This window comes from Aspergillus thermomutatus (genome assembly GCF_002237265.1).
Source record: "Aspergillus thermomutatus strain HMR AF 39 chromosome Unknown NODE_24, whole genome shotgun sequence".
Lineage (NCBI taxonomy): Eukaryota > Fungi > Ascomycota > Eurotiomycetes > Eurotiales > Aspergillaceae > Aspergillus > Aspergillus thermomutatus.
Window position 1 is genome coordinate 144,831 of NW_020798072.1, and position 17,009 is coordinate 161,839.

The 17,009-nt window shown below is 51.4% G+C and overlaps 5 protein-coding genes across 5 annotated transcripts; 2 read left to right on the plus strand and 3 right to left on the minus strand.

Moving 5' to 3' along the window:
- Nucleotides 1-1,030: 1,030 nt before the first annotated feature.
- On the plus strand, nt 1,031-2,151 carry GAR1_2 (putative glycerol dehydrogenase; the record flags this gene model as incomplete). The annotated part of the gene is made up of 4 exons (XM_026762708.1): nt 1,031-1,094; nt 1,151-1,447; nt 1,505-1,885; nt 1,952-2,151. The coding sequence occupies 4 exons, from the start codon at nt 1,031-1,033 to the stop codon at nt 2,149-2,151; spliced, it is 942 nt and encodes a 313-aa protein (XP_026617396.1).
- A 546-nt stretch (nt 2,152-2,697) lies between these two features.
- Nucleotides 2,698-4,894, minus strand: CDV56_109108 (uncharacterized protein; the record flags this gene model as incomplete). Its single annotated transcript, XM_026762727.1, has 3 exons — nt 2,698-3,956; nt 4,021-4,551; nt 4,606-4,894. The coding sequence occupies 3 exons, from the start codon at nt 4,892-4,894 to the stop codon at nt 2,698-2,700; spliced, it is 2,079 nt and encodes a 692-aa protein (XP_026617397.1).
- Nucleotides 4,895-5,942: 1,048 nt separating this feature from the next.
- CDV56_109143 (uncharacterized protein) lies at nt 5,943-9,242 on the minus strand (the record flags this gene model as incomplete). The annotated part of the gene is made up of 1 exon (XM_026762762.1): nt 5,943-9,242. One exon carries the CDS (start codon nt 9,240-9,242, stop codon nt 5,943-5,945), a length of 3,300 nt encoding a protein of 1,099 aa, XP_026617398.1.
- Nucleotides 9,243-13,761: 4,519 nt separating this feature from the next.
- CDV56_109224 (uncharacterized protein) lies at nt 13,762-14,639 on the plus strand (the record flags this gene model as incomplete). Its single annotated transcript, XM_026762843.1, has 2 exons — nt 13,762-14,011; nt 14,080-14,639. 2 exons carry the CDS (start codon nt 13,762-13,764, stop codon nt 14,637-14,639), a joined length of 810 nt encoding a protein of 269 aa, XP_026617399.1.
- Nucleotides 14,640-14,786: 147 nt separating this feature from the next.
- On the minus strand, nt 14,787-16,604 carry CDV56_109231 (acyl--CoA ligase; the record flags this gene model as incomplete). The annotated part of the gene is made up of 3 exons (XM_026762850.1): nt 14,787-15,757; nt 15,816-16,451; nt 16,505-16,604. 3 exons carry the CDS (start codon nt 16,602-16,604, stop codon nt 14,787-14,789), a joined length of 1,707 nt encoding a protein of 568 aa, XP_026617400.1.
- Nucleotides 16,605-17,009: the final 405 nt, after the last annotated feature.

Consider the following 17,009-nt stretch of genomic DNA (forward strand, 5'->3'; position numbering starts at 1 on the left):
GTAACATGAATGCACGGATTCTGGCTTCCGCATGTTCAAGAATCCATTACAATTGACAAGCTCCAGACATATCTCCACAGCTGCAGGACAGGGCAGATCGAAGACACAGATCTGGACCAGGGACGGCCATTCAGTCTGGAGTACGCAGTAGTGGAGACGCAGCAGTGCAAATCATACTGGCCATTGCTGTCTGCTGACTTCAGAGTCGCGGGGCAAAGTTCGGATTTCGGCCGTTGTGGCCACTGTCTTAGGATTCTGGTTTCCGAGGCCCATTCTGATTCTCCCCGGTCTTTGGATGATGATGACCGACTCCGCGTGGGATGGACCGTTGTTGACCCATGGATTACTCGTTTATAACGGAATTCTCTGCCATTTCTGGAATCTTCCTCAAACTTCATTCAAAGCTCATATTCCTTTGACTTTGTCTTCTGATTCCTGAGCGGCAGAAATGTATTGGGTATGGCAATTGACATGGTCACATAAGGTGGAAGTGAAAAGAGGTTTCTGACCCTTTTCAGCTTCAAATTAGAGACTGCGGCATCAGTAGATGTCTCATCCAGGTCTTGTTTATAGCATATAGTAGGCTGGGGACAAGAATGGTGATAGTACGATGACTGGGGATCGTACAGCGGAGGGAGACCTGGAAATTCTCGTCATCCACCATGTCATCGACTGTTCTGTAGCAGATCACATACACCTGACATATAACTTATAACACTCTCACAAAAGAAATAACTCTAATAACACCTTCGCGGCACAGATGATGCCATTCGTCTCGGGAATAGTCGCCGCAAAGATAGACCGACCCCACGCTGCTGATTGATGGAGAAACTCTCGGTGTCTGGTCCGCATTGGCGCGGGGGGACTTTTTATACCTATGAGGGGCAGATATTCTACTACGTATCTGATCCCTGATTCTTTCTTCCCTTTGACTCTCATTCTTCCTTTCTTCATCCTTGTCTCATTACCTACACTATTAAGGAACAATATAGCTTCCTCTCACTTCTATCGTCACTTCACAAGAATCATCATGGCTGTGTACGAAACTCGCTTCAAGCTCAACACTGGTGCGGAGATCCCTGCGTTGGGTCTGGGTATGTTCTTCCCCCACGTGCGTCCGCAGTGAAACAGGACGGCTTATTCGAGACAGGCACATGGCAATCGAAGTCTGGAGAGGTCGAACGGGCTGTCAGCCATGCTATCTCGGTTGGATATAGACACATCGACACCGCTTACTGCTACCAGAACGAAACAGAGGTCGGCAATGGCATCAAGGAGGCGTTGCAGTCTGGGAAGGTCAAGCGTGAGGATTTGTTTGTCACCACCAAGCTGTGGTGCACATACCACACACGAGTCGAAGAGGCTCTGGACAAGAGCTTGAAGAATCTGGGTCTGGACTACGTTGATCTCTACCTGATGCACTGGCCCTTAGCCATGAATCCCGAGGGTAAGGACGTTTCACCTGTTCGTTTGACAACCACAGAAGAGTCTAATTAATTTCAAGGCAACCATGAGCTGTTCCCCAAGCACCCCGACGGCTCTCGGGACATTGTCCACTCCCACTCCCACGTCACCACCTGGAAGAGCATGGAGAAACTCCTGGCCACAGGCAAAGCCAAGGCTATCGGTGTCTCCAACTACAGCAAGAAGTACCTCGAGGAGCTACTGCCCCAGGCGACTGTTGTTCCGGCCGTCAACCAGATCGAGAACCACCCCTCTCTTCCTCAGCAGGAGATTGTTGACTTCTGCAAGGAGAAGGGAATTCACATCACCGCATACAGCCCTCTGGGAAGCACAGGAAGCCCTTTGTTCACCGCAGAGGCCATTGTCGAGGTTGCGAAGAAGAGAGGAGTCAGCCCGGCCAGCGTTCTCCTCAGCTGGCACAGTACGTTTTCATTGCCAGCCCTATTCCCCTTCTCGGTTGCAACTCACTAACAATCTACTGCAATAGTCGCCCGTGGATCTTCCGTTCTTGCCAAGTCCGTCACACCTGCTCGTATCGAGGACAACCGCACCAGCCTGATCAAGCTCGATGATGAGGATATGGCTACCATCGCCAAGTACACAAACGAACTCGCCGAGAAGAAGGCCTTCCAGCGTTTCGTCTATCCTCCTTTCGGCGTTGATTTCGGCTTCCCGGATAAGTCGTAAGCGACGTTTCCTATCGCCTCCCTAGATTGAGCAACGCGGTTGTACATGTCAACGAAGATTGGATATAGGGATAAAAAGCGGTCTTCGCGTCTAGAATCTAGTATTGTATAGAAAGAAACTTGTACAGACTTTTCGTTTGCATTTATGAATAAGAACTCCAGTACTCGAGACATCTTGCCAAAGGGCGGTGTTCAAAAGGTCGACAGAGGCAACAAATACATGTAACCAACATCGAATATGTGCTCCTTCAGGATAGCAAAGCACGAGACGAGCTATAACACAGGTCATCCTGATAGGTACTATCTACAAGCCAAGGTGAGGTGAAAAAAAAGAGAGCAACAGCAAATCCTGAAACCGCTCAATGACCATCTCACCGCCTCCGTCACAGTCAATGCTTTCTGCCTTGTTTCGCTTCACTTTTCCCCAGACAAAGCAGCCTATAATTCAGGCTGTCAATATTTTAATCAGTTTTTTTTCAACTCATTGCCAGTCGCTGTCCTTTAGATAATGAGATGTAGAAAATGATAGGCGGGAATGCAAGATGGTCTACTCCTTTGCCTCTTTGATCACCCTGTGCTTGACGACTACCTCTCCAACCGCCAAACCAATCCATTCCCTTTCCAGAGAAATCTCCAGAGATGCGGTGGCCGAGTCATCCTCTGTGTCCGAGAAGACGTTTCTCGAAGTAAAGAACTCGCGATAACCCAGCTCGAGTATCTCCGATGGGATCTCCTGCTCGCTGCTCTGGGCGCGCAGCCGAGCAAACGCACGCAGGGCCTGAACCCGTCGTTGCTCGCGCTCTAGCAAGATGGCCTGGGCCAGATTACTCGACAGAATCCGGCGTGCATTCATTTTGACAAAGGCCTCTTTCAAGTGCTTGAATGGCAGGCACACGAGGACGGCCGAGGTGGTCACGATCTCCGGGCCTTGCTTCTGTTCCTCGAGAGCCGCGAACGAACCGAACTTGACCTCTGCCAGCTTCGGGTTGGGGAGGGAAGGGGTTGGAGAGGAGTGCAAGTATTCGGGGATTCGGTCGGGCATGCCTTTGCAGTGGGCCTGAGGGAACAAGGTGAATCCGGCTTCCATGCGGCTGATGACAAAGTCCAACGCGGCGGTTAGCAGATGCGGAGCCCACTTGGTCTGAAGTTCGTCATTGGCGTCGTTGGCCTTGTCTGGCGTTCCCTGGTTGTCGGTGACTGGCTGGTCGGGCGAGGATTCCTCAGGCTCTGCAATCTGAGGAGCCGTGATGAGAAATTTGGATATGCAGAAGCCGAAGTAGAAAATCAATTCGATGTTGTCCCAGTTGATGGCTTCTACAATCAGCTTGATACCTGTTTCAACGATATCACGTCGCTGAAGGAAAGCCCCGGAGCTGGCGTAGCACATGGCAAAGTCCGCCAGTGCCGTGTTGATTGGATATGGAGACGACTTGATACTCTCTTCGGTGTACCCCAGACTGAAGAGCGTCATGGATCTGAGCCGTTTCTGGTTCAAGAGGGCCAACCCGTACAGACTCTGAAGCGCAATTCCAAACGCCTTGACCAACAAGAAGTTCTCACCGGCCATGGCTACTATTTCGGGTATTTCCTGCTTGGTTGCAGGTGACTTCAAAATCGAGGCGAGAAGAGGGCTACGAGCGATCAACACCTTGTGTGTGCGGATGGTGATTGGTGGAAAGTTGTCTTTGCCCGACTTCAATAGGATCCGGCAGTCGTGAAATTCGTCGCTGTCATAGAGGCGAAGGACGTACGCGGCGAGGGAACCGTTGTCATACTCCGTAGCGGCATCGGAATGTTTCTTTGCGCCTGGTTGCGGGACGCGATCAGCCTCCAGGCTATGCCATGTTCTGACTCACTCGATGAAACTCACCTCCATTTTCATGCAAAGGCCGATTTTCAGCGGAATGCTTAGAGCTCATTCCATTCTCTTTCAACGGCCAGTTTTCAGAAACGTGGTTGGGATCAGCTGAAATCCCGGCGCCGTGCTTGACGACTGGGTGCGGCGCATACGATGGTAAATATTCGTTGCCCACCAAGCTGTACGCTCCATTGAGATATCCGCTTCGCGGAACGTACACGCAGGTACAACAATCTCCAGCGTGATGGACACAGCAGCATGAGGGCCGACGTGGGCAGTCGCAATCGGCCCGGGCCTTGTGAACACAGCATGCAGGATCGAATCGGCAGGTTGCCGTTCCATGAAATTGGCAATAGGGCAGTTTCTTGGGGTCCGTGGAAGAGTGGCTCACGTCCGCGTGGATCCGACTCTGCACACTCGAAGCGCGGATTGTCTCTTCAGTGGCTGCCGCAATGGAAGGGGAATGCAAAGCAGCAGCCGAGCTTTGTGCGGCAAAAGAGGTGTCAGGGTAGGAGTGAGAAGCGTGATTCACACCATAGCCAGCTAGGAGCGAATGATCAGGAGCTTCATTCTCCACGGGATAACACTGAAACTCACATTGACTCTGAGCCTGGGCATGCTTCTTCCCCCAGGATGCCCCATCAACAATCAGCGGTAGGCGCAGCGTATCCACAGAAGATGGAGCGCGCGACTGGGCAGCATTAGCATCGGCATCGTCAGCCGTACTCTTGTACGACGGAGGAGACTCGCTGCGACTAGGGGCGTTAGAGTCACCCTGCGCCGACTGCTTGTTCTTATTCTGTTTCTTTTTCTTCTTGTGAGCCTTCTTCTTGGCCTTGCGGTTCTCTGCGTATCCGTCAAACTGCGGGAGCACCATCGACGCCATGAGGGGAACTGAGCAGCAGTTTCTGCACAGGGCAGATCTGCAGTCGGGATCACGGTAGTCGAACGAAGGCTCGCCAGGGGATCCGGAGACCTGAGGAAAAGACGGTAAATCAGTGATGCAGACAGAGTAGCGCCTAAGCATAGCCTTCTTCCACTCTTTCTTCTTCTTTGTCTGTCGAAGGCAATCAGGGAAAGGAAGATATCATGGAAGATGTGTTTTGGATTTTAGGGGGGTATTTTCTATGAGATGGAGCAGAAAGTTGAAGATGGAAGTTATGTGAAAAATGGAAAAAAATTAAAGAGAGAGTAATGTGTTGAAGGGTGTATGAAGAAATCTCTCGCTCTGTTACTGCTTGGTCGCTATAGCGATGTCATCAGGTCTGGGACGAGCTTCACTAACAGTCTTCTCAGTATAGTGATAATGCAACCCTCTAATTCTACACATTGTGTTTCAAACTAGCTTGTATCTTTCAAGTGCGGAGGATATGTCCTATAATCACTACTTCTATTTTCTTAAAGTACTAATAGGGAGAAGACACAAACGTCAGGGCTGATATTTACCATGTGATGCATCTCAGTGTGAAATAATGCTCACAGAGGTAAACAGACCCCTCGAGTCTTGACCTCCTGGTTTCTTCTCTTTACTTTTCCGAAAAGGGACCAGTTTTACATGTCTCCTAGGCGTTCTAACGTCATTTAAAGACCACACTTTTGTATTGTTTTGTCTATATTTACAATATACCTTAGTGTTAGTTCGATGCGGATGATGTCCAAAACGAAGAGGTATGTGAATCGATAGATGTAAGGAAAGACTAGCTATATATGAGTAGTAACCCCAGTAAGCAAGAAATAATCTCCATTCGCTCAACATGAAAAGAACGCAGTTGGTATATGGTCGTCGACGAAAAGAAGTAATCCTGAATCAAGAGGTATCGAATAACAAGGAGATATAAGGAGGGAAATTGTGGAATCCGAGATGCTAGGCAGACAACATGACTAGGAATTATACGAGGGAATGTGAAGAGGACTTCGTTGAGGAAATGATACGTTTAGAACATTCCTCCTTCCATGGGGATATTGGGCGGCGGGTACTGCGGGATAGCCGGTGTAGGAAGCGCAGGGGCAGCAGCCATGGCTTGCTGTCGGGCCTTGGAGTTCAGACTACCGCCCTCGCTGGAGGTCTTGCGGAGCTTGTTGTGTCTGGACTTGGGCCGCTTGTTGTTGTCGTCGGAGAAGGTGCTATGTTCCTCCGGGGGGCTGCTGACTATCGAGGCCGGGTAGTACGACTCGTGCTTCTCGCCCTTGAGAGCGCCCAGGATGGTCTGGGTGGTGGTCTGGCGTCGTCGTCGTGGGTTCATAGGCGGGATTGGGGGCGTCTCCATGCCATTGCTTAAGCTCGCGCCTGGGGGAAGACCCACAGTTGGCACGTTGGATGTGCATGACAAAAAAGTTGGCTCGGAGATCTGAGTCTTGTCGATGACCCGCTTCTGAAGGCCGCCATGGCCTGGGGCTCGCTGGGGCAGAGTATGGGCGGCGGTTGCATGGGTGGGTAGAGATGTCGTAGAAGGATTCGGGGACATTTCGTGCAGAGGTGGTGTGGCATTGGCGGAATAAGGAGCGATTGGAGACGGCCGAGGGGACACTCCAATCATAGAAGGGTTGGTGGAAGGCGGGGGAACGGGAGGTCGATCAAAGTAGCTCGATGTGGCAGACCGACTCCCGCTGCGGTATCGTCCAGATGCGGCCGACGAGCAACGATCGTAGGAGGCCGAACGATCATTGACCTCTACCGATGGGCGCGTGGAAGCTGGAACCGAAGGGGCGGCTCGCTGGTCAAAGTGCGGGAACGGCTCTGGGGGGCCAGCAGCATCTTCTTCCAGTGTTCCCAGATCATCGCGATCGCGGTATCGTGTTCGACTCTTGGAGCGGCCGGAGGCGTCTGAGCTCGAACGATCCCTCTGAGACCTCATGCTCGAATGCGGCGAAGCGCCACGGCTGCGGCTCGATTCGCGGGAGTCTTCGTGACTGCTGCGGCCGCCAAAAGCCGCCATTCTGGATCGAATAGACCTCTCCCCGGCGATCTGCGGTGAGCTGGTGTTGGAGTGCTTGCCGAAGCTGAAGGGCATCTTCTCATCCTCCTCTCGCCAGGGGTCGTCCGGTACCAAGGATGGAGTGGATGCGCTGGCGAGCCCGAGCGTCTTGGAATTCTTCGGGTCTTGTCTGCTGAAGAAGGGATGTTTGGGGTTCTTGCTCTTCAAAAGGGCAAATGCGTTGCCAGGCTTTGTTTGAGGGGGGTAGTCTGGCGTTTGACGCCCGGAGATCGGGCTAGCTGATCGACTCTCGCTCTCAGCAAACCCCCTCAGCTTTTCCTGCACTCTCCTACGCCGCTCCGCAAGCTCGATCTCGAATTCTTCCCGCTCCCGCTGGGTCTCGGTGCTTCCTTGACGTCTATGCTTTGATTTTAATTCATCTTCCCAAGGAAGTACCTTGGAGTTGTCCTGTGAGTCCCTTGAGCTGTTTCCGTCCGTCGACGCGCGCTGAGAATAACCATCGACCGTATCCGATCCATTGGCAACGGATCTATCAACATCGTCATCGTTGGGTTCTGGTGGGAAGGCAGGAGAGTGTGGTACGTGGAATGACGAGCGATCGCTGTCACGTCGGAGATGGGTGCGAATCAGACCACTAAGTCCAAGCCCCGAGGGTCCGAGGGTGGGTGAGTCGGGCTTCTCAGGGAGAGCGTTGCTGTCCGCAACGCTTGCACTTTCCGATGCTTCATTCTCAGCAATAGGCTTCAGATCACCGAGATCGGAGAACCGAACTTCAGGCAGAACGCTTTGATGTTCTTCTGGGGGAGTTGCAGGCTTGGATGGTGGGCTAGACCGGAAAGCAGGGTGCACAGCGTCAATAGCAGCCGCAACGTCCCTTGCATTGAATTCATCACCCTCATCATCGGATGCATCAGGACTGGAGTTTGCGAAAAACGTGCCATTTGCCGGGGCGGCGGGAGAAGCTTCGATGCTCGGGGCAATCGAATGGTTCGCTGCACGATGGGACTCGCTGTAATGAGATGAGGCGGACTCAGGTCTGGACCAGCCGCTCGTATTTGAAAGACCCCGAGAACGTCCACTGCGTTCCTGTGGAGTCATCCGACCGGGAGGTGATGGAGCTCGTCGAAGGGGCGGTGTGCTCCTGCCCTGGTGCATTTGCAGTTGACGTCGCGTAAACTGATTCTCATCAAAGGCGGTTTGAGGCTTGTTGAAAAGGCCCATCGCCGTAGCTTTCCCATGATCTTCCGGTTGCAAGGCGGCCGCCAATGTTCCTACTTCCTCATTCTCGCTGACAGGCGGACTCAGTGGCGGTACTCCATAGCCGGGAGTCAGTTGCGACTTTGGTCCCTTGGGGTCGCTGTCAATGCTCGGCAACTTTGGCGACGTGGCCGAGGACGGAGGAGGGCTGTTCGGGCGGGAAGTCTCAAGTGTTGGCTCAGTGATCGCGAGCTTCTGGAGGCGGTCACGCAGATTGGTCGCGCTCCTGGAGTACGTCCGGTTAAGAAGAGGCAACTCTGGCGTGCCCACACGTTGGCGACTCAGACTTTCCAGGCGGTACAGTGTAGTGTTCTGCTGGTTCTGTGCGGATTGAGCAAGACCTTGCCCATAGAGACGTCGAGATTTAACCGAGCCACGTTCAGGGGCCATGGCCCCTATGAATCCTGGCTTGAAGTTTTCGCCAGCACCAGACGCTGTGGAAGATGGTTCCTCGTCGATCGAGGTGGCTGCCGTTGACGTGCGACCATTGGCAGTAGGCCCCGATGCGGTTGAGGACGAGGCTGTCCGCTTCATGGAGGAAATGCTTGATAGACCATCCTCCGATTCTTGGGCTGGAGATCCGTGTTGAGTCTCTTCGGCTGCGCGCTCCTCCTCCTTTTCCTTCAGCTTCAAGCGCTGAAAAGCAGACATGGACAGGTCGTGCTCATATAGGGCACGTCCCACTGGTGCTCGACCAGACTCGGTCCCGGAACCATTCCCTGACTTGGTCGGGATCTTATAAACCTTTTGCCGTCCACCAAATAGATTATTGCCCTCGGCTCGCCGGGCCCTGCTCATGATGCTGCCATTGTGCGAGCGATCGTCATCGGTCCCATAGCCACCGTCGCCGCCGGAGACGAACGAATCGGTACGGCCCAGGTTGATCGATGGCCTACCATCTATGGAAGCCTCGTCAATGTCTGCCAAAAGGTTGGGACTGTGCCCGAAAAGATTCAACCGGGAAGCGCGCTTGGGGAAGAGGACGCTGTCGTCACTCGCTTTGCCGATCAATGAGTCGGGGTCGTCCTGTTCTCGCAGCATGCTGAAACGTGCTGACAACTTTGGCATCAGCAAGCTGGTACGAAAGTCATCCGTGGATGGCAGGGCATTTGCGAGGTCGAGCTCCGGTTTTTCTTCTTGTTCTCCTTTTTTGCTTTTCCTTGACAACTTGGAGGTCAGTGATGTCGGTACACTCTCCATGCTCTCGCCATCCTCCTTTACTTTCTCCTTTCTGCTTTTCCGAAATCGATTCATGGTTCGGTCGTAAGATATGGATTGTGATGGCAAGGCGAAAGTATCCGTCCGAGGAGGGCTCGATGATCTTCGCACAATCAGGAGGGGTCACTCGAACGAAAGATGGTGGTGAACCGCTACGCCATCAACAATTACGAGTCAGAAATGAAGCCATTGACTGTTGACAACAGTGTACAGATAGAGAAAGTGCGAGGAATTGATAAAACGACGGGTAAGCAATGACATACAGGATGCTGAGAAACAGAGTGTGATGGAAATGGGAGGAGAGATATCAATGTATCACTATCACGATGAATTCATCCCCTGCGCACAGAATGGCGAACTCCGCAGCTGCGAATAGGACTGTGGCTCGCTCCCAAAATAGCCAATTATGGATAGGGATGGGCTGAGCGCTCGACAGACAGGGCAACAGGAGAGTCACGAAGCAGGTGAGGAATCCTAGGTGGATGGAACTGGTCGAAATCGACTAATGGCAAGCCTGCATAAGATGGTTGAATGTGGCTGCAATGCAATGTTGAGCGTGGCGGAGGTATTTGGTTGGTTGTATGATTTGACGTCTACAGTGGAGGAGAGGACCAAAGGGAGCGAAAGAATGGGTCGAGAACGATTGATTCGATTCAAGCAGTTGGTGATCAATTGGGAGATATCCGAAGTGTGTGCCAACGAGAGTGATGAATTGAGAGGCAAAGATACTAAAGGAAAGACGGAAGTTGGATACGAAGGACGCAGGAAGTGTGTGATTACTTCATGAAGAGCGAACAAGTCCAAGTCGAAGAAGGGAAGAAGGAAGGGGAAGTAGGCAAAGTAATAATTGTCATGCGTTCGGACGATTTTGTTTGATTTATTATTCTTTGCTCGGTATTTTTCTAGGTTATTTGATAATTAATGGATGGGACGAAGAAAAAAAAAAATAAAATAAAAAAATTAGATCTGGATTCGATCGTCAGTGATTCTTCCTTTTTTCCCTTTTCATTTCATTCTCGTCTTCTTCCCTTCTCTTCGTCAGTGTTCCAGCGCCTAAGGTACGGACTACAGAGGACTTTGCTCAGTGCTAGTCTGCCTTAGTGTCTATCTAGATGGTGGATAGTAGAGTCAAATAATCTCTGGGTCCCATTGGCGACATTGGCGAGTGTTTGATTGGGAGGGGATCGACAAAGAGATCAAATTTTGATGCCGAAGTGGAAGAACACCTCCACGCGATGAGCGTAGAATCAATTATGAATTTTTGATGCCTCTATACATCCCGATTTTGCCTTCTGAATAGCCTTATTCCCGTGGTTACATGCCCCTGGCACGACATCCATCATATTCAATTTCGACCACAGGAACGCAAGATATTAAACTGCTAAGAAACCATGGGTGACCTTCTAATACTGTACGGTACCTCATACTAGCGCGGAGCGTCCCTTGCAGGTCCCGCAACATCAATAGTCCAATCGGATGGTGCAATAACGGGTGTGTTTCAGGTACCATACAGTACGAAATGTTGCGAACTTGCGACACACAGTTAAGTATGGAAATATGAATCTGTAATATTCATCTTGTTCTTCACAGCAGACTTGGGGGGATTTCTCTGCTGATGCTTACATGAGACTGAGATTCATTCAATAATCAGGTTTGTCGCAGCTCACAGAATGTAGGTGTTCAATGAGATGGCCAAATCTGGTCCTGTCCACAGGATGTGGGCCGATCTGGGGCTGAGGACGAAGGCTGAGCTGGAGCCTCGATAAAGGACAACTGGAAACTGGATAACTGCATGAGGATGGATCTCAGTATTCTGTCAGTCCCCTCCAGCCTATCTACTTGATGTCTCCAAGTCCAAGGTCATGGTTCTGCAGCAGCGCTCGTGTGACCTATTCATGTGGTTGATCCTCGACGAGATTCAGACACACTTGCACTAGGGAGTAGACACTCCATAATGATCTCACAATCGGAGCTCAGGTTGTGGCTCTGCTCTGGATTCTTAATGTTCGAACGTCAGAGAACATCGGGTTTGAACACTGACTATGTTAGTGCTAGGACCTACACTTGACTTCCTGGTTTTGTGCACTCCGCGTGTCCATCTTGATAACATCAAGGAGACGTCATCACTCGTTTGAGTACTACCATTGACCTTGAGATATATTAGCCTCATAAAGACTAGTAACAAGTTGTACGAAAAACCGGATGATATAGTGGGTAAAGTCAACTGTGTGCCTCAAATGTAACAACCTCCAAATGTGAAAAGCATATGTTGTTCTCCGTGGAGCCAAAGACTTGAAGCAGAGTTTTAACATCAGACGACACAATAATAATATCATGGTTATTCTCCGAGTCGCAGAGTTTGGACGTATCACACATCATTCATGTGCGGTCTTGCATAGGCCCACAGGTCATCCCGGCTATAGCACAACGCAAATAATAATGGGAGTATCCAGATTACAGGCGAGATGACTCGATGAGCATGTTAAACGAGGTCCATCCTATTATCTGAGCTTTGACGATCGTGGTCTCTCAACGTGAGATCAATGGACCACTCCACAGGATGATGGCATGAACCTGTTGATCGGAACAGTGAACAGGAACAGCAAGGAAAGACCGAGGAATAGGCCATCAGTTCAGTATGACTGCTACCATGGACAATACCAAGGTAGGACTACCTATGTGGTAGGCAATGCCGCGGATTATTTCCAACTGGGAAAATCCTTCATAATTGGTACTAACACTCTGGCACTGGCAGGTTGACAGCCGTTGACAAGGTAAATTACCGGCCCTTAATAAGGTATCAAGCCTCGAAAAGCCCTGGATGGATGATTCTTAGCCTGGAGGGTACTTCTAAGTTCTAAGCTTGAGCTGGAGAGTTGAGAAACCTCCCTCGGTGCCCAATGGCAATTACCGATTCCTCGGGGCCTGTGGGACATTGTCACAGCCCAGCCTAGTGTGGTTTTGAGTAGTACTGGTACCTGACACTGTGATACAAGACAGGACTGTATTGAGTTTACCCAACAGGTGGGTGCCCCTGACTAGTACTAGAAAGGATACATGGCATTTCAGCTTTGACAGAGCCAATAAATCCAAAATACAGTACAGTACGAGTGCCTTGACCTCCATCTCCAGTCAGGTCTGTCTCTTGTGCACTTCCTTTAGAATGTGGTAAAAGTAGGTAGTCTTCACCCTGAAGAATGAAGTTGATAGACTATTTTAAAAAAAGATCTGTGGAATGTAGGGCTAAGTACAGTACCAGATAGAAATGCAGAGGCTTCTCCCGTTCAGAACCCGTAGTCAAACACAGATTCGGATCGGACCTCCTCATAATAATCTCCCCAGGCCTGGACCTTTTGGGTCTTTGGGTCTTTGGGTCCTTCATTAAACATTCCCCTCATCAGATTATCATTGGTCGCCCTCCTAAGGTTCTATCTACGGAGTAAGGTATCTCGTCTATCTGTCTACCCCATGTCTCACAGTTGTCTGTCTATGCAGAGACGCATCGTTGAACTTGAATCAAGCGAGGCGTAGTCTAGCCGTCATCTAGTCACCAACCAAGCGTTGATCAAGTGATTCAATATTCAGACTTCCAGTTTCAATCCATTTTAGAGGCGTCGTTTCATCGTAGTAACATCCTCTGCGGTTAGTCCACCAAGCCATCATAATCACCATCTCTCAATCTGTGCCTTTTCGATGTAGACTTCTCATTGACTCTTTCTGTCCCTACGTCACCAGTGCACTTAAAGTGAGACATCTGGTCCTGTTTAATTAAGATCTGTCGCCTTGTCAACCCCAAGCAAGAGCTGGAGAAGTCCAGTGTGGATATTCGAAGGAGTCCAAATGTTCAATAAAGGGCTTTCTGCCTATAGAGGGGTAGCTGAGGTACTAGCTGGTATATCCACACTGTGAATAAACAGATCCCTTACTTTATTATGGAAATTGCCAGTTTGTTGGAGAGGAAGATTCTGCCAGTTGTCCATGGTGACGGATTTGCCTTGCTGCTACCACTGATATATTCTCCGCAACCAGGGGTAAATGGGAAGTATATACGGAGAACCCTATATACCAACGGGAGGCAAAACGACGAACTCTGATGCTAATTGATTCTATATGAGCCCTCCATGCTTGATGCGATGAAGTCTAGGGGTAATGCAACAAAGCTCCCAGCTCAGAACAATCCACGAGTGCCAAGTCCATGACGCAATAGATCACCACCACAATTATTAATCCACATTGCACCACTCCTCTATGATCAGCTCCATATAATAATCCTCCATTCTATAAGGTATCATCCGTACTGTTGAGAAAAGCTGTCAATAAACCCACTAATACCCCTTGCACAATGCAAGTCCTCCTCCTCGGCGGCCACGGCAAGGTAGCCCAAAAACTAACGCCCCTCCTCCTCGCCCGCGCCTGGAACGTCACCAGCGTCATCCGCAACGCCGAGCACGAGAACGAGATCCTCGCCCTGGGCAAAGGCGCAAGAGGCAAACTCTCCATTCTCCTATCCAGCCTGGATGACGTGAAAAGCGACGCCGACGCGAAGAAGATCATCGACGCCGTGTCCCCGGATTATGTAGTTTGGTCGGCCGGTATATTATCCGCCCTGTTGCCACGTCATCACGCGGTAGTTGATAGACTGACGAAAAAATAATTGCAGGAGCCGGAGGCAAAGGCGGCCCCGGACGAACCTTCGCCATCGACGAACGAGCCGCAAAGCACTTCCTCGCTGCGTCGTTCGCCTCGCCGCGTGTCACCAAGTTCCTGCTCGTCTCGTGGTTGGGTAGTCGGCGGGTCCATCCGAGCTGGATGTCAGATGAGGATTGGGCGGCTGTTCAGAATGTGTTCAAGAATGTGCTTCCTGCGTATGCCAAGGCTAAGCTCGAGGCGGACGAGTACATGACTGCGTTGGCGGCGCGGCGCAAGCAGTCCGGCGGGGCGAAGTTGCAGGCGATCTGTCTGCGGCCGGGGACGTTGACTGATGAGCCTGCGACGGGACGGGTGGCGCTGGGGAAGACGAGGGGCCAGGGGAAGGTGACGAGGGAGGATGTCGCCAGGGTGGCGGATCAGTTGCTGGCTAGGGCGGATACGGAGGGTTGGTATGATTTGTTGAATGGGGAGGAGCCGATCGAGGAGGCTGTTGAACGAGTAGCGCGGGAAAAAGTGGACGCGGTTGATGGGGAGGATGTCGATGGCATGGTGAAGCGCTTCTTCCCGTGATCCTGCATCTTACAGGGTTGCCGCTATACAGATGAACTACGATTGTCATGACAGGTGTCCCCATATTCCCAATGATTGTTATATACAAATGCTAGCATCGATCTACAGTGTGATAAATGCTCATATACTTCCAGATTTCAGGACGTATTACAGCTTAGCCTTGGGAGAAGAGGCACCCAGAGCCTTGCTGGCATCCTCCTTGGCTTGCTTCTTGAGAAGCCGTCGCAGAATCTTCCCACTCGGACTCTTAGGGATCTCGTCCACGAATCTCACACCCCCACGCAACCGCTTGTGGTATGCAACCTTGCCGTCCAGCCACTGGACGATCCTCGTGGCCTCCTCCTCGGCAGTGACGTTCGAGTTCTTGCTCTTCGCGCTTCGCACAATGTAAGCAAGTGGCACCTCTGTCCCGTGTGCTTCGCTCTCAACACCAAGGACAGCGACATCATCGACCGCCTCGTTGTCCACCAGGATTCCTTCCAGCTCCGCCGGAGCCACCTGGAAGCCCTTGTACTTGATGAGCTCCTTGACACGATCTGTGATATAGAAGTTGTTATCCTTGTCTTGATAGCCCACGTCTCCCGTCTGGAACCATCCGTCCTTGGAAAGGCAGTTGGCCGTCGCGTCCGGGTTGTTGTGGTAGCCCAGGAACACGTTGGGTCCGCGCAAGTACAGCTCGCCCACCTCGCCCACAGGAACTTCGCGAGGTTCGGACCCATCTTCAGGCATGGTCATATACTTGGCTTCCATGTTGGGGAGCAACTTGCCCACGGACCCAATGCTTGTGCGCCACTCCCCCCACGGCTGGGTGTGGGTAGTCGGGCTGGTCTCGCTGAGGCCGTATCCCTGCTTTATACCGGTCTTAATACGTCCATAAACAGTCTCGACAAGCTCCTGCGTGAGCGGAGCGGCACCAGAGTTCATCATCCGGAGACTGGACAGATCGTACTTGTCGACAATGGGATGCTTGCCGAGCAACAGTACGACCGGGGGCACCACGTAGCTGAACGTGATGCGGTAATTCTGCACATGGGCGCACCACTTCTCAATGTCGAACTTTGGCATGACATATAGCTCGTAGCCTTGGTAGATGGTCTGGTGAACCAGGCAGGTCAAACCTAGAAGCTTCTGTCAGTGTGATAGGCTAGAAAGATGTCATACAGCCGCAGGACTGACCGTAGATGTGGTAAAAGGGAAGGAAAGCCAAAATTCGATCTCCTTTCCCATCTGCGCCACCATTCCAACTCAGCTGCTTACTCTCTCCTGCCGCAAGTTGGAGGGAATTGGCGACAATGTTCCTATGACTCAGCATAACTCCCTTAGGGACACCGGTAGTGCCCGACGAATAGACCAGGAATGACAGATCCGTTGCAGGGTTGATTTTAGTCTTGCGGTACCTAGTCGCCCCCGAAATGTTCCTGATCGAACTGAAATGCTTAAACCTGGCTTGCGGGTCGCGCTCATCGCCGATGAGGATGATGCGGTCTTCCGTGATCCCTGCCTGCTTTGCAGCTGCCGTGGCGACTGGCAGCAGCGCCATCTGAGTGATGAGAGCCTTAGCACCCGAGTTCTTCAACTGAAAGGCCAGCTCCTCCACTGTGTATGCGGGGTTTGCTGGAGATACCACACCCCCAGCCCAGTGAGTTCCCCATGTCACAGCCGGCGTATCAATGCAGTTGGGTGTGAACAGGGCCAGCACATCTCCCTTCTTCCAGTCCAGAATGGCCTTCAGGCCTTTGCCGAATGCGAGCGCCGTCTCTTTTACATCTTTGTAGGTGTATTGTCGCTTTGTCTCGGCGTCTACGTAGATGACTGTTTACGGTTAGTTTCAGGTCGGGGCCTGAAAGAACAAGGAATACACGAACCCTTGTCATCTGGAAAAGGCCGGTCCTTCCTCTCAAAGAGAAAGGTCCAAAGGTCGACATTGGGAATGTCTATCGACGGGTACGGTGAGGAGACTGGCATTGTGACCAGAAGATGCGGGGTAGTGTAGACAGGGTGAGGAGAAATGGACGACTCAAAATGTCAATAGAACGAGTGTGAGCGTGATCGTAGAATTCAACTGAAACAATCGCAGTCTTTAGCAGGAGATAAAGAAGAGACAAGGCACACCAAATGACTGTCTTTCTGATATGGCGATGGACAATAACCTTGGAATTACTGAACATCCGGACACTGCCTCGGTATCCTCGCCGACGAGAAGCCAATACCCGAGATGCGGGCACTCCACATCGGCCATCCGCGGCGATGAAGGCCAATTACTGATAGACCTGAGTAACCCGCGATGCCAATAAGATAGGTACTCTATCACACACTGTGTTTAAGCCCCCCAGACAGCTTCAGAGAGGATTGATCCCATCATCTGTCAAG